At 39.2% G+C, this 16,261-nt stretch overlaps 1 protein-coding gene across 2 annotated transcripts in view; it reads left to right on the top strand.

Moving 5' to 3' along the window:
* adarb2 (adenosine deaminase RNA specific B2 (inactive)) overlaps nt 1-16,261 on the top strand; it is a 212,170-nt gene that overhangs the window by 165,800 nt on the left and 30,109 nt on the right. For both annotated transcript variants that reach the window (XM_024279861.2, XM_036217496.1), the window contains exon 4: nt 9,516-9,630. In XM_024279861.2, coding sequence (XP_024135629.1) covers nt 9,516-9,630 — 115 coding nt within the window. The remainder of the gene's footprint in view (nt 1-9,515; nt 9,631-16,261) is intronic.

Raw genomic sequence — 16,261 nt, 5'->3', positions numbered from 1 at the left:
CTTCAATGTTTGGGGCTGCGTTTCCCAAACTAACGTTTACTTTTGTGCTTAAGAGCATTAGCAGCTCTGAGCTGATGTGGTTCATTCCAGTGTGACGCCTTCACTCTCTGCTCAGAGATGTACGCTCTTCTTTCAAACTGTTGCAACCAGGGCTGGGTATCGATTATAATTTCTAGAAACGATTCGATTTGATTCACAAGAGAGTTTACACATGAAAACACATTTGTTTAAAAATTAGGGCTGCCACGATTAGTCGACTAATCGACGACTAATCGACTATTAAATTAGTCGACGACTAATTTAATACTCGATTAGTCGTTACTTTATATTATATGGTGTCAGAGTGTAGTAAAGTTAAAAGATATAATAGCATCCTGCTAGCTTTTTGGACTATTTTGACATTTATTGAGGATTATTAGGCTATTTTTGAGTTTAGCTAATATTTCAGCTACATGCTAGCTATGTTGGCTAATTTAGGATTTTGTTTAGGCTATTTTGGAGTTTAGCCAATATTTCAGCTGCATGCTATCTGTTTTGGCTAATTTAGTTTTTTTCATTTTTTTCGGCTAGTTTGGAGCTTAGCTAATATTTCAGCTACATGCTCGCTATTTTGGCCAATTTAGGATTTTTTCAGTTTTAAAGCTAATAATGGTTAAGATGTGTGCTTTACATCCAGTTTGTGCATGACCCGATTAGTCGACTAATCAGAAAAAATAATCTGTGATTAGTCGACTATTAAATTAATCGTTTGTGGCAGCCCTATTAAAAATACATGAATATGTTTTGAACATATTTATATGAATCTGAAACAGTTCACATACTCTAAAAAGTAGTAGTCATATAATGAGATTGTTAATAGCATACATTGTTATATGGTTTATTAAAAGAAGAAGCTCTAACAAAAACGATTAGATCATTAACATTGTAAACATCGTTCTGCTTCTCCTGGAGGATAATCCAGTTTGGCCACTAAGTGGCGATCACGCTCTAGCATTTACACCTTATTTCAGAAGAAGAAGAAAGAATGAGCAAAACATGGTGCTTGAGGCCACAAGAGGTTTCTTTAAAAGTACTTTCTTAAAAGAGTTTGGAAAATTCATACCTATGAGTTTATAAAGATGTTAATTTAGTCAGCAATGTATGATTGAGTTGACCGAACGTTAGCATTAGCAGTCCTATGGGAAATTCCATTTAACTTTAGCATCAAGCTAGCGGACTTTAGCTTTATGTGCTAAACCATTTTATGTTTTCATGAACGGATCCGTTAAGTTAAAATTAATTCAATTAATTTAATCAATTAATTGATTTTATCAACCCAACCATATTAGCAATGTGTCATAAATGGGTCGATGTGCAACATTTGGACATTTGAAAATATTTATTTAGTTAGTTAAGGGTGAAGTTTCCAGGGCAGACAGTAAAGCTATCAAAATTTCAAGTTGTAATTTCAGGGGAGTATTACCAAATTAGCTTAGCTTTAACCCTTTAACCTGAGATGTCGCTGGTGACGCCTAAATAACACACTTTTTGACATACCATCATACATTCACATGATCAATGTAATTTTTTTTTTTTTACGAAGAAAGATAAAAGAGGAGTAATTCTGTAGCTGATGATGCTGTGCTAACTGTTAGCCTCTATGGAACAGCTGACAAGAAATGGCATTTAATCTAAAAACCTTACCTTATTGCAGGGGTCTGCAACCTGCGGCTCCAGAGCCTCATGTGGCTCTTTTATCTCCCAATGGTGGCTCTCTGGCTGAAGAAAAAATAAAATCATAGTAATTTTCAAAAAAATTAGAGTTTAGCCTCTGTTATAGCAACATGGTAATGTTTTTTGCTAGCTTGTTATCTACTGGGGTTTTTAGGCTAATTTGGACTTTAGCTAATATTTTAGCAAAATACTGATGTTTCAGCTAATTTGTTATCTACTCAAGTTTTTTAGGGTAATTTAGCTTTTATTTTAGCAACATGCTAACATTTTTGTCTGACTTTATTTACGGAGGAATTTTTTGCTAATTTAGAGTTCAGCTAGTAATTAAGCAACAAGCTTAATTAAGCTTTTTTGCTAATTTGTCCTATATACAAAGGTAAAAGGTAAAAACAATAAAATCCCATTTTGAGACATGCTAGTGTCTTTTTATATTTTTGCTTTTGTTCGTGAATTTTGAGAGCTCAGATGTGATTCAGTTTTTCTTAAGTAGATAAGTTAGCATGTAACTAGATATACTGAGAGGCTAGGAGTTGCTATAGAGTAGTGGTATTACAAAAATGGTAATACAAGCAATATTTAAAATAAAAACTAAATGGAAATAAAGATAAAAATTCAAATAATGACAAAAGACATATTTGAATTAAACTTTCTGAACTTGCAGACAGAAACTAATTACAACATGAGAATTATGCAATTTTCTTACATTTCCATAAAATGTAGAATAATTTGATTAAACATTTATTTAAAAAATTAAAATTAAATCCCAGTTGAGTCCTTTCTGTTTATTTTCGCATATGAGGGCATGTCTGAATGGGATAATCATATTTTCCGGGATATAAGTTCCACCTCTGGCCAAACTATGCAAAAAAAGCTTGACTTATAATCATAAAGTTGTGGTATGTTTATATGTGGTACCCTTCAGCAGCTGGGATAGGCTCCAGCAACACTGTAATCCCAAAACAGGAATAAGCAGGTATAAAAATGGATAGTAATCAGAAATCTGCAGAAGAAAATCTGCCATGGATCCTCCCCTTCTATGTTTAGCATGATTCTCCAGGATGTGTTGGGATTGTTTTGCCAGCCTTTCCTGGCTGTCATCTTTCTCCCGATTGCTGCCTTGATTTCCAGTTTTTTAAGCCTAATAAGAAACTCTTGCTTCAGCTTTGCTTTTGTTGCTGGAAGCCTGAGGAGCAGCTTCACACCTCTCTCTTCTTCTCCGTTGAACAGAAAAGGCTGGTAGGGTGAATTGTGACAGATGCGTGATGCTTTTCTTTTCCCCTCTTCCTCCCTGGTCCTTTATCTGCCCTCATTCTAACTCTCAAACATCAATGAAGCGCTTTGAAACGGAGAACGCCTGGTGCTGCGGTGCTGTTGGCTGCACAGCACTGTCCAGCAGCCCAATCCGACTGACAAGGCCCCGCCATTCTGGTGAAAGTTTGATGAGTGAAATGTGCTCCAAGGCCTTCGGTTGTAGCGGGGGGAAAGCCCAGGATTGCTTCGCAGCTCTCCTGACATCGGTATGCCGTTCAGCACGCTCTGCTGCCATCCCGCGACACCACGGCATCTTTCCCTTCCAACCGAAGGAGAGAGGAGTGACACGACTGTTTTGTCTTTTTTTCTTTTTTTGCTTCTTTTTTTGATACTGATCTGGAGGAGAGCCAAAGACGTATGAGTGAGTGCGATGTTAGGTGTCACGCGGAGAACAAACAAGACAAAAAAAGTCTGTCTCGCTGTGAGGTGGCGCGCATTTTCCGAATCTAAAAATCCCCTGGAGGCAGCATTTCTACCCAATGAATAGATATCCATTTTCAAAAGTCTCTTGCTTTGCAGCAGCACAGAGATAGAGAGAAGGAAGGCTGGGCTGGAGGCTGAGGTGGTGGTGCTGGGGGGGTTTGAGGCAGAGGGCAGACAGTATTAAAACTGCAGAGAATGAATTGTTAAATACCTCTATAAAGAAATATAAGACATGGCCCCATTTTTATGCTGCCTGGGTGGCTCTGCAGGCAGTTGATAAGGTGGTGAGGGCATTGGGTTGAAGTGTGTTTTTCAGCAAGGAGGGGTGTGTGTATGTGATGGGGGGGTAAAAATCAGGCAGAGTGACACACACACACACACACACTTATCATGGCAACCAGTTTCCCCTCCACGTTTCACCAGATTTCCTGAAGCTCAATGCGCTGAAACGTCCCTAAAATGCAATCGGCGCCTCATCCGTTCCTTATTTTCCATTTTTTTAAGCCGAAACAATAATTCGATAAATTCCAGCGATTATTTCTATCTGGTGGCGGAAAGGCACATGCCGTGATGTGGCCAGCGTCTGCAGACTTCTAGGTCAAACAGCAGCGGAGGACATTTCACTGCTGACATTTTGTGTTTCTGCCACAATATTGACTTTAGAAGAAAAACAGAAGGACTGTTGGTGACATTCCACACCACCTTGGAGGAGAATGTGGAGCTGTTGACATGCACTAACGGTGGACAGACCAAGCAGCTGGGAGGATGGAATAATAAGTCTTAATGCTACGTTCACACTCGCTCGTTGTTAATGAAGACACACATTTAAGTACCTAAAAAATGTTAACAAATTCATTATCGGAGGAAAGTTCAGGCCTTTCGTCACTTTTGGAGAAACATTTTTTGGGCCTATGTCACTGAAGTTCTGTTGCATGGTCCCCACAGACATAATTAACACGGGTTATTTTATGTCAGTGCTGTTTTAAAGAGAGCAGTGATACTGTATTATGTAAAGAAGTTTGAACTGTTGCTGTACTGCCATGTGAAAGCATGGCCTCTGCAGGCATGTCGGAGGATCGCCTACTTCAGCTTTAAAAACACAAAAAGCACTTGATCAGGTGTTTTATAATCATTCTCGTCTCTTTTATTTATTCATTTTTCAACTATGGACCATATGAACAGCCTTCCATAAATAATGGATTTCCTCCTTGACATTGTGTTAATATAAGTCCTCCTAACTAACAACCTTTCTAAAGTTTTTACAGGTCCACTCATTTATTCAGATACTACTATTGTATTTTTCACAGCACTATCCTGCTTTATTAAGACTCTCTAATCATAAAAGCATGCATCTTTATGCCAAAAGTTAAGGTTTGTAATGAGTTCAAAATGCTAATAGTTGACCTTTTATCACTGGAGATGTCGTCAGTGAAACCTAAATAACAGGCACTTTGACACACCATAACCGTTTTTGTAATTTAAATAAACCTGCTGATTATAACATGGTGAGAGGCTTCTAACTTCAGAATCCTTTAGAACTACGTAACGGTTTAAGAGTCACGGTGGTCCAAAGAGTGTCAACGGCATGGGTGTAAAAGGGTTAATAAAATATCATTTTTATTGCTATGAGAAAAAGAACTCAATGAATTATTTTTTATTTTATTTAGTGCAAGGGCTAAATAAGGTAATTTATGGATGGATTTGTGCAATATATCAAGATGTTTAACTGTTGAACATTAGAGGATTTGATCTACTTTAGAACTACTGTAATTATTTGACTGTTTACTTATTTCATGTAATTCCAGTGGATTCTGAAGCAAAAATAGCCAATTTGCAATGATATGCAACACTTCACAGAAGTGAAATGCTTTCTCGATCAGTGTAAATCAGCTTGTTTCTCAAACATTGTAGGAATTTTGTTGATTGCATACACGGCAGAAGGATTACTTTAGTTCAACAAGCATGTGTTTTTGGTTTTTTTAGTGTTAAATAACTAGAATTTTAACATCATGATAAGTCCTTTCTAAAAACTGAAACATTAAATCAGAAATGAAAAGCTTCTTGACTGTAGATTTATCATTCTCAGATGTCTTTGCCAACCTTGATGCTCTCCAGAGGGGAAGCGAGCAAGCCGCCTCCTCCTACTGGGGCAGCAGGCCGCTCTGCTGGTCTGTCTGAGCGCAGGAGCCAGATCCTTGGCCTCATTTTTCTGCCACATTAGGCCAACACTCAAGGTGGCGTTTCCCGCAGAGGAACAAGAGTGTCTGCGTGTGTGAAAACACACATTTCTATGTGTTTATGTGTAAAGAAAACAGACAGGTGTTCACAGGTGTTTAACTGATATAAACAGAGAGGTTAAGAGGAAGAAACACAGCTGCCTTTCACATTTTTTTCCTCCTGTTTCTCGCTATGAGATAATGAGGGTCCTGACTCGCCGGTGGTCTACTGTTTCTGGTGCACCACACAGTGTTTAGGAGGAAACGACAGGGGGGTTAAAGGAGAACAGAGGAAAAGATGAGGCGAAGTATAAAGGATATAAGAGGAAACATGAAACAGCAGAGTCGGAGGGAGGGGAGCAGAGCCGAGACGTTTGCCAAGGTCCATTCCACCTTTGCTCTGCCGGCCTCTCTGAGCCGCCGCCCCCTCTCCCCCTCGTAATGTCTTCAATGAAAAGGCCGGTGGGAGGGATGGAGGACTCGACTCCGGGTTCACACCACCACTGACACCAGCCGACGCCGCCGAGCAGAGCAGGATTCTGTTCAAATTAATTGGATGTCACTTTGAGGTTCAACACGAGTCTTTTTCTCCAGTAGCAAACTATTTTTCTTCTTGTTTGGTACCCTTGGTGCTGTAGCTTTTTATTGTGTAGAAGCCACAAAATGCTGTCACTGGGGGAATCTTTAATCCAAGAATCTCAATAAAGCATCTATAAATAGCTGCAATAAAAGTTAGCATCAGTAATGATAAATAAATAATACAAATGTTGATTATTCCTGATTTCACTAAAGTTTCCAGAAAACTTAAATAATTTTTAGCTTTCGGATCATTTGTGGAGCAAAACTTTCCACGGAAGAATAAGTGTCTCAACAGACAGAGATTTTTTTTTGTAACTAAGATTAAATAAGAGCATATTTCATTTGAAAATACAACCTATAACATGAGGAAGCAGCAACATATTTGTAGACTGATTTTCAAACTATTCAATTTTTGTAAACTTTTCTAATTACGCTGTTACCTCCACGAGTGAAATCTGCAAAATAGCTATCTTCATTTTTTCAACAATGCTAGATGCATTAAGGCTTTATATTCCCTTGCTACCCATTTTATACACTTTTCTCAGACAGTCAAGAACATTTTCACACATTTAAACACTTGTTTAAATTTTCAAAGTTCAAACTTTCATTGAAAATTATATCCAGTTTTATAGAATGAAAACAAAGATCTAATCGCCAACAACGATTTGTGTAGATATGGAAAACTAAACACATTTTGTACAGCTAGTGTTTGACTGTTTACGCAGTTAACATGATTTTAATGGATTCCAATGAGGAGAAAAAATGTTTTTCTTCCTAACTGAATCAGTGAAGTATCTGGTGCCTTCTGGCCATCAGGTCGAACATTCAAAATGTTTTTGTTTTTGACACATTCTCTCAAAACCTCATTCAAGTAGTAGAGCTGTGGACTCCCAACAAACTCACTCCTGATTGGTTGCCATAAAGGTAAACAACTCAGAACAATCACTGCTTACCAGCAAAGTCTGGCTCCAACATGGCGTCCAAATGGTGAAAAAATGACGACTGAATAAACTTAATTTAGTTGGAACAGGAAGTAAACCATTTTCTATGGATGACGTCACACTCACTCGATCCAGTTCTCATTTACAGTCAATGGATGTAACACGTTCTAATATCACAATCACGGAACTGGATGCAGATATTTATGTTACATTTTCCTAGGTTGTTTGCTTCATTTACCGTATTTTCCACTCTATAAGGCGCACATGAGCGCTTATATTGACTTTTCATTGGAAGTGAATGCATGTTGATGTGAATATAGATTGTATTTTCTCTTCACAATTATTCAAAAACTTAAAAAAAATGTTATCCTTAAAAAAGCAGAATATTGTAAATGTGTGATCTGGTACCAGAAGAATTAAATTAGATCCTTTCCCATCTTTTTTACCACTTAATCTGGATAAAACAGCATATTTGTGCACACAATCTTCCAAGCTTTTTTTTTGTGTCTCGCAGACACGCAGTGGGATAAATAAGAGTCCAGGTGTGCGGTACAGATGACATGGCAGTCCTGAAAACTGTTCTCTCTTAAAATAGCTTTTGCTCTCAGAGCTGAGCTCAGGACAAACAAATCATCTCAAAGACTGAAGAAGGAAAAAAAAGGATCCTGCAGTGGAACAAAAGATGATGTTTTCCGCTCTCCTGCTGGCTGCCTGTTGGTAAAGACGACTAAACTTAAAAAAAAAATCCTCGTGACTTTTCACCACTCTTTTCTGCTCATTCCTTAAAAGCTTTATGCTGACATCAGTGTCAGCTTGGAAATGTGTGCGCTCCTGCATGCGTGCATATGGAGCCGCGCGCCACCCACTGCACCACAAGCTGTCAGCAAAGCCAGCCTCTGTGACAGCTTCCCAGCTCTGATGAGGATTATAATGTTCAATATGTTCACTAATTCATTCACTCTCTTCGCCGTTTGGGGCTCTAATCTCCCTCCTCCTTCCTCACGTTTTATGTATGTCACTGATGCAACTGTTGATGTCCTTTTAGCGGTTTGGGCCTCAATCTGTCGGCTCTGCTGCCACTCCGCCGCTGTACACTTGGCGCGGCGGCAGCTCAGGAACTAAGCCCTTAATTATAACTGGAGTAAAGAGCTTTAAAGCTTCAGATGGGTGTGAATGTGAAGCACATAGTCGCGAAACATCTGTTGAGGGTTGAAGATTTAGTGGGAAGTCTGGGGAATTTTAGGTGGTTAAAATAGGCCGAATGAAACGTGAGGCAGTTTTACTAAAAAATGAAGAAATAAATACATTGGGATTTAGATTCGTTGGCTATACATGTTTTGTTGCAAAGAGAGCTCAAGCTCTTAAAGGGTTCCTGAACTGTCTAAAAAGAGAATAAAAATGATCAAACACAAAGCAAAAATAGCTCACTTTAAGAGAAAAACAGCTTAAATATTACATAAAGTCATTTCTATTAATAAGTGGGCTTGATGACTGTATTTTTATTCTGGAAGCATATAATTTTAAGTCTAATTGCAATTGTTTAACAGATGAGCAAACATCTCTTCCTATTTGCTTCTGCGATAGAACTACAGAAAACAAGGTAAAATTTAGATACTGCTTTCTGTGGGAGGGGCTGAGTCACTGGCTGCAGGATCTGCAGACTGTTCAGAAATGCAAATATATATACATACATTTTGTATTTTATGTTCAAAGTTTTTAAAATATATATTTTTTGCAAGTTTGTAGTTTTAAATCTGAGGTTTTTTCTACATTGTAGTTTCTGAAAAGCGGCAGTAGTTCATTAGAAATTCACCTCTGAGTTGTGGGCAGGACTGGTGGCGCTTCCCTTCCCAATTGCTGAGAGTTCTCTGTTTACACTCTGTCTCCACACCCCTAACCTAACATAGCCGATGCAACAAAAACGGTGAGCGATATTTTAGCTATTCAGTTTAGCCAGATTCCAGCTCAGACGAGGAAAACAAAAGACGTTCATGGATCTATTTATTTACAAGTGGGTGCATCAGAATGGAGTGGAGCAGGGAGTTTGTGGTCCACGCATGGTGCATCTTCTACCTTACAAATATGATCTTTCTCTTTTTTGAGAGTGAAAAATGGCTTAATATTCTTAATCATCCATCATGATAAACATGGCACGAGAACATTTAAAAACAACATCTATAATTTTGGCCTTTGTGACCAATAAATGTTCTGACTGTCTGAACAGATACAAGAAAACAGAATGTTTTTCTGAGACAAATTAAAACCAAAATCTTTTTGTGAATTGTTTTGAGTTTAATTTAAAGCAGCATCTGTGTTTTCTTTTTTTTTCCAGGATTTTGCCGATTCAGTATTTCACCTGGTGAAGGAGAAGTACCGGTCGCTGGTGGGTGGCTGCAGTCCCGCTCACACTCGACACAAATCCCTGGCAGGCATCGTAATGACCCGAGGTATGGCAAATTTCATTGACTTTTATATATGACTTTGAATTATTGAAGTGGTGCAATATAGAGTGAGCGAGTGTGGGTTGGGCGGGCCAGGAAAGATGACGAGAAAGGAAATGTGTGACTGAGAAAGAAATGAACTGAATGTGGAAGGACAGGCAGAGTTTCCATTCCATGCTGTGTCCCGTGCTCGTGCAGGGGAGTACACCGTCCTCCTGAATTATTGACTATTTGGGGTCTCTGAGGAGAATGAAACACGGTAGCGAGTGTCAGTCATCCCCACAGCATGCTGGGCTCACACTGCTCGGGAAGGTTTGACAGGAATTCCAGATGCCACAGCGGGAATCTTAACTAGATCAGTTTAATCTGAAACCAGACTGAGTGACACGAGCGAGGCGCCGACAGGTGGAGCAGGAAGTTTCTCTGGGCTGCTCTCCTGCAAACAAAAGGAGTTGGAGTGTGCGATGCTTGTTGTGTTTTACTGTGTTTCCCCCACACCTGCTGCACGTCTTTGCTGCATGTGTCAGCATTTATACAAGCAAAAGCATGTTTTCACATCACATTTGTATGAAACGGACACTTTTCTATGTGAAAGATGCTTCATTTGATAGATTTTTAAATTTGAAATGTTTGTTTTTTCCTCATATATTGAAGAGGTGTTTTAAAAACCTAAAAGTTGGCTAGAGGTTCACTGAACAAGTTAAAAAGAAAAAAAATGCCTTCAAAATGTTTGGTGTCCAAATACAAATAACCTTTCAACCATGTGCCAAACATGGTGGTAGTGTCATGATTTGGGGCTCAGTACAGCTATTTCCAGTCAAAAGTTGATCTATGTTGAAATTTGGAGTTCAGTTCAACCTGGAATCCAAAAAAATGTCCTAGCAAGTCAAATAAGAACATGGAAGCAGAAAAGCAGTGAAGGAAAATCCTTCAAGTGAACAATTCACAGCTTTTGAACTGTTTCGCTATGTTCAAAATGAATAAAATTTGTGTGGCAGAAGCATCCAGCTTGAATGTTAAGCCAGTGTAGAGACCAATCAGAGGTCCTACTGAATATTGAATATTCTAAGAATATACAGTTTAAAACAATCGGTATTTAAAAGAAAGGTAGAAGAAGAAGAAGACAAAAACAAGAAAATGTTTTGTATGGTGACTAATCTGTTTTAATGTGAAGAAATCCTCAGATTTTGTTACTCTACGAAAAAATATAAAGTCATAATGATCTTAATGGACACAAATGTTTATAAAACTGTGCAGAAGCTACGGACACATGGTGTTCACACTGGACAAGCAGGGAGGGCCTTCTTCTTCTTTTTAATTTTTCTAATGTCTGTCCCCTACAAATGAAAAAAGTGTGGAAAAAAAGCATCAAAGAGGTGCAAATCTAGTGAATCTTTCTCCAGGCTTTTTCTTTCACAGCTCTATTCCCATACATGAAAGACTAGAAATCTGTTCGGGCATTATTATTTTCAACTGGATTAACTGGCAACGCGTGTTCAATGAGAGTCATAGAAACTTCTTTGGATGCAAGTCTTGAACGCAGAAGCCTGACAAAGACTTTTCATGGACAGTGGTCACTTGAACGCACGTTGCCGCGGGCGTTGTGCACGTAGCTTAACAGTTTGTTTGCCTCATTTCATCAGGTGAAAACCAAATTAAAGAAAAAATTCAATACAATAAAAGTCATGGGTCTAAACAGAAGGTCTTCACATTTTGTGGGATATGATATTAAAATGCCTTCACACACACGCACACACACACGTATAGAGGAGTGTTATCTGGCTGTGTCGCTGCAGGCTGTGGGGGTGAGGAGGATGGGGGGTCAGTGAGAAGGGATTACTATCTCTGTCTTTGGAGTGCTGGAGCTCATCAGTTTAGACTTCAGTGAGATGGGCGCTCATCCGGACCTAATCCAATCCTTCTCCTCTCTCTGGCTCCCAGTAATTGCTTCTGTTTGTTTATTAATAGCAGGCGTTATCTTCAAAGATCCAGACCATAGGCTGCCAAGTATTCACAGTGAGACGGCGGCGCCGGCTGCTGCAGCGGCCAGCGTCTGAGCAGCAGACACCAAACTTGACAGGAACTCTGGGGAGTCCTGAACACCCCCCCCCCCCTTTCTGTCTCAAGAATATTAATCGGGGTCCGTCTTTGAACTGGAGACTGACAGCGACCACCCCCACCCACATCCACCACGACACATCCACCGTCCTCGCCGGGGTCCAGCTGCGACAGTTGAGCTCCAACCTGAGCGAGATTAGATCCAGACAAGCAGCAAAGTAAGGCGGGGGCCTCCTTTGAATCGATGGAGATGGTAAACAGGGCTGGCGTGTGCTTCAGACAGCAGGAGTCTGGAATTTACCACAAAAAAAAAAAGAAAATGGCAAAACACCAATTTGCTTGCAGAGATTAGACAAAAATTCCTCTCTAGTGTTTTTATCAAGCAGATTGACAAAAACGAGGGAGCAAGTAAGAGACGCACACAAATTCAAAGAGGGAGTAAATGGATTCACACAAGTTGATTACAAATAGCAGTTAAGCTGCAGCTCCTAATCTTCACTTCCACTTTCAAACGAGACTTTTTTCTGGGCTCTTTATCCGTCTGTTTTTTCAAGACGCCACAAAATATGACTTTCAAATAACCACATAGCTTGTAGAAGGTAAAAAAAATGTTTTATTTTAAATGATCCTGTGATGAGCAGAGAGAATTTCACAAAGCAAAACCTATAAAAACTACTCAACAGTCTTGTTTGCTGGTGAAATAACGGTGCAATGCATTTATTTGAATTCCTTGTTTTCTATTGGCTTTTCTATTTACAACTTTGGCACATTAACCCTCATGCTCTCTTATGGGGTCCAGATGACCCCACTTTTAATGTAAACATGCCTAGGATCGAACACAAGTTCAACAAGGTGTCTTGTGCGATTTGGAAAATGAAACACACAATCGCACATTTTCAGACATTTAAATTTGAAGGATCTTGTCAGTCCTTTGTTGAATTTTAAAACTAAGTATATCTAAGATACCTTTTTTAAACATCTTTTATTATGCTATGAATAAAAACTATATGAATAGGGGTTGCATTTTTATAACATCATCCAAAACACAGTTTGTGTTTTTGCAAATGCACTAGTGCTTTTGGAAACCACTGAGGGTTAAAGCTAATAACAATTCTACAGAGTTTTCTCAAATTTTTTTTCCCTTTTTTTTGCCTCTGCTGAGCTTCTTCACACACTTCCTGTGATTCAACAGCAGTCGGGTGACATTCAGTGTAATCATCTAACATCTTGTGATGAAAAAACACATGAAAGACGGGTCTAACGGAGCCCAACCTAAGCGGCATATAAATGAGTTGGCATATAAATGGCATATAAAAGTTGACCTTGGGAGCTCCTGGTCGCTCGGAAGAAAATGTTTAAATGCCTGCTTTGAGATAATGGTTGGCCTATTAGGAAACAATTGCCCCGCTTTACTGCCACCAGCAATGAAAAAGACTCCAATAATAGCTTCCTAGCTTCTATCATCTGCAGCTGACAGTTGTAATAAGGGATCACTTAAAAGGTCACAATCATGATATTTATGTCTTCTTATTTCCTGCAACACACATTCACATTTAAGTTTTTAATCTCACTAAGTTTGCAATGACAACAAGTACGTTTGAATAAAATGCCTCCTTTTTCCTGGTGTTAGCATCTTTGCTGCAGTAGCTAACACTTTCCCTCTTTCAACCATCTCGGTTTTAAGCAGACAGGGACTCAAATTACCTGTAAATGATAGAAAAACTTCCCTTCCATTGTTTTATAAAGCTTTTTAGTTCCATATTCATAGACAAAAAGTAAAATATTTATTTTTTTTATTTATACTTTTACATTTTATACATGAGTACTACCATGTAAAACATGGTAGAGTTACGATTTAAACAACTGTTTGAACACAAAGAAGATGCGTTCACTCAAAGTTATAATAAAAACAACCTTTGCATTTTCACTCCCAACTCGTCATATATGGACGTGTGGTCGGGGCCCCCGCCACGTCACTTTTTGATGTTTTGGGTGTTCCTAACTCATCATTTTTTGGCTAACTGGCTGTTCCCATCAAAAAGTAGTGTGGAGGGCGTTCGAACCATATGTCATATATAATGAATGTAGAAACATGTAGGCTAACTAAATTGTGCAAAATTGGGCCCCAAGGCTACTATTTTATCAAGACTTCTCAATGTTATGGACCATGTATATGAAAGCTCACCATTCCTACCAGATTATTACCAGTGGCCTGAGATCTTGAAGGCCCTGTTCGGTATCTTTGCTATTCCCAGGGCTGTACTTTCCTGTACAGAGATCCTCAGAGTCTGTAGAGTCTGTAACCCTAACCCTGTATCTAAGTCCCACAGAATCTTAGCTTGTTCCTTCTCAACTACCCTTCCAGCCTAAACTCTACCCAGATGTTTCCGTACAGTATTTCAACCATTTGGTTATGGCGTTTAATGTTTTCCCTGCATCTGACACCTTGCTGTTATGATCTAGATAGTCTTATTGTGTCTTAGCACAGGGTGGACCTGGAGTCTTGCCTGGCATGATTGAGGTGGCCTCTATTGACTTGGAGCCTGCTCCCATACTGCCAGTATTGGTCCCTCTGTGCTGTCTTTCAGGCCAGTTTCGTTAACCTAGCTGTATGCTTTTCCGAATCAACCACTGGTTCTATTTACTGATGAATCATACCGTGAAGGGGCTTCTTTTCCATGATGGCTCCTATTCTTCCTGTGGATTTGTGCTGCCTGAGGTGTTCACTAAAAATGTCATTGATGGGATCATTGTCCTGATGGATTCCTGAATCTTTATTGTTTTATCTTGAATAGTAGTTATGGCTCTGACTAATCCTCAAACTCCATATTTTGCCTAGTCTCAGGGTGGTGGACCTGGTGAAATCCTCCATGTGTTGTTTGGAGCTTCCTTGTCTTGGTGCCAGTGGTCCTCATCACCTTTTTTGGCCAGCCCATCATGCCAGCAGGATGACAGTATTGCCTTTTTTCTTTCCATTCATTTAAATTATAAGGACTCATTTCACTCTGTTGATATGTGGTAGCTGCTTTTCCTTGTGGCTCCCAGTTGCCATCAGGATTACAAGTTACTTGTAGCTGTCCTCAACTTCTGCCTTGTGGTACAACAACCCTCCCTCCACATGTCCTCTCCTTGTTACAATCAGAGCATGCTTGTCCAGTCCGAGTGACATTCCAAAATTATTGTTATAGTTTCTGGATTTTGAAGTTGATGTCTTATCCACTCAAAAGGATGTCATCCATGCACAGGAGGTGGGTGAGAGTTGCTCTTTTCAACTTCACACCCATGACCTGTTTTGGTGATGATCTGGCTGAGTAAGTTCAGGAGAACAGGACTGGGGTCAGAGCATTTCATTGGCAGATGCTGTTCTTGTGTTGACTTGTGCAGTTGTGAATTGTTTATTTTCCACACCCCCATTGAGTTCCTGCTGAACTCTATCAGTTTCCTGTTAATGTTGTTCAGTTTCTAGTATCCCAGGATCCATGCGTGAGCCATTGAGTTGTAAGCTTTCTTGTAATGAGTCCATGCCGTGCACAGCTTGGTGTGTCTGGTCTTGGAGTCTGGAGTGGCTGCTTTATCCACCAGTAGCTGCTGCTTTGCTCCCCTGGTGTTCCTTCCAATCCCTCTCTGGGTCGCGCTCATGGATTGATCCATGTGCCTGCTCATCTTAATGACGTCCTATTCAACATCCATGTCAATCTCTGAGCTCTAACTTATATGTAAACTCCAACAGTTCACACTTAATTTATTCTCCCACTCTTGTGTAACTATCCACTATTGGTTAATTTCAAAATCATATTTGAAGCACTAAATATCCATTATTTTCATTGCTAAGACTCTTGTGTCTGTGACCTCTGAAAAGCATCAAAATATTGTTTTGTTTGGTTATTACTCACTCATTAAAAGTACCATTAACTATCCTGATGAGTTCACTAGGAACTTAAAGGTTATCCAAACATGAATGTCCCTGAAGGTGAAGCAACAAAAAAACAAAAACATGATAAATATGCTCCTGATTATTATTCATAACAGAGAAACAAAAATCTCCTTTTAGGCCAATTTTTTGGTCTTTTGCAGCATAAAAATAAGCTCTCTTCATGAAGACCTTCCAGGAGGGGATAATAATCTTTTTCTAGCAAAAGCTTTAGTCACAATTGCCCCTATGGGTGGATATGTGCTGTCTGCAGGTGAAAAATGGGTAAATCAGTATGGGGCACACAGGTAGCCTACTCAGCTAAAGTAAAAAAAGGGGAAAAAAGTTCCACTACTAAATGTTAAAAATGCCAAATAAGTGAACCCTTAAAAGTTCCACTGCCATGTTAAAAAAAAAGAAAAAATCTACATTGTCTTTGTTAAATGAAAACATTTGAACTTTTCTTCCATTTTGTTTTGACAATTAAGTTTGTAATTTCTGCACCACCGTTTTATTAGGTTTCAATTTTTTTTATCACCGTTGTTTCAACACAAATTGTTATTTAGTTTTTCTAATTAATGCAAAAACAAATCTAGATCCCCATGTGCCACCTCACAAATCCACTCAGAACTTTTTTTTGGTAAATTCTTTGTTAAATACTTGACGCCG

This window comes from Oryzias melastigma, linkage group LG20 (genome assembly GCF_002922805.2).
Source record: "Oryzias melastigma strain HK-1 linkage group LG20, ASM292280v2, whole genome shotgun sequence".
Classification (NCBI taxonomy): domain Eukaryota; kingdom Metazoa; phylum Chordata; class Actinopteri; order Beloniformes; family Adrianichthyidae; genus Oryzias; species Oryzias melastigma.
The sequence above is the reverse complement of the archived record's forward strand: the minus strand, read 5'-3'. Positions and strand labels throughout refer to the sequence as shown.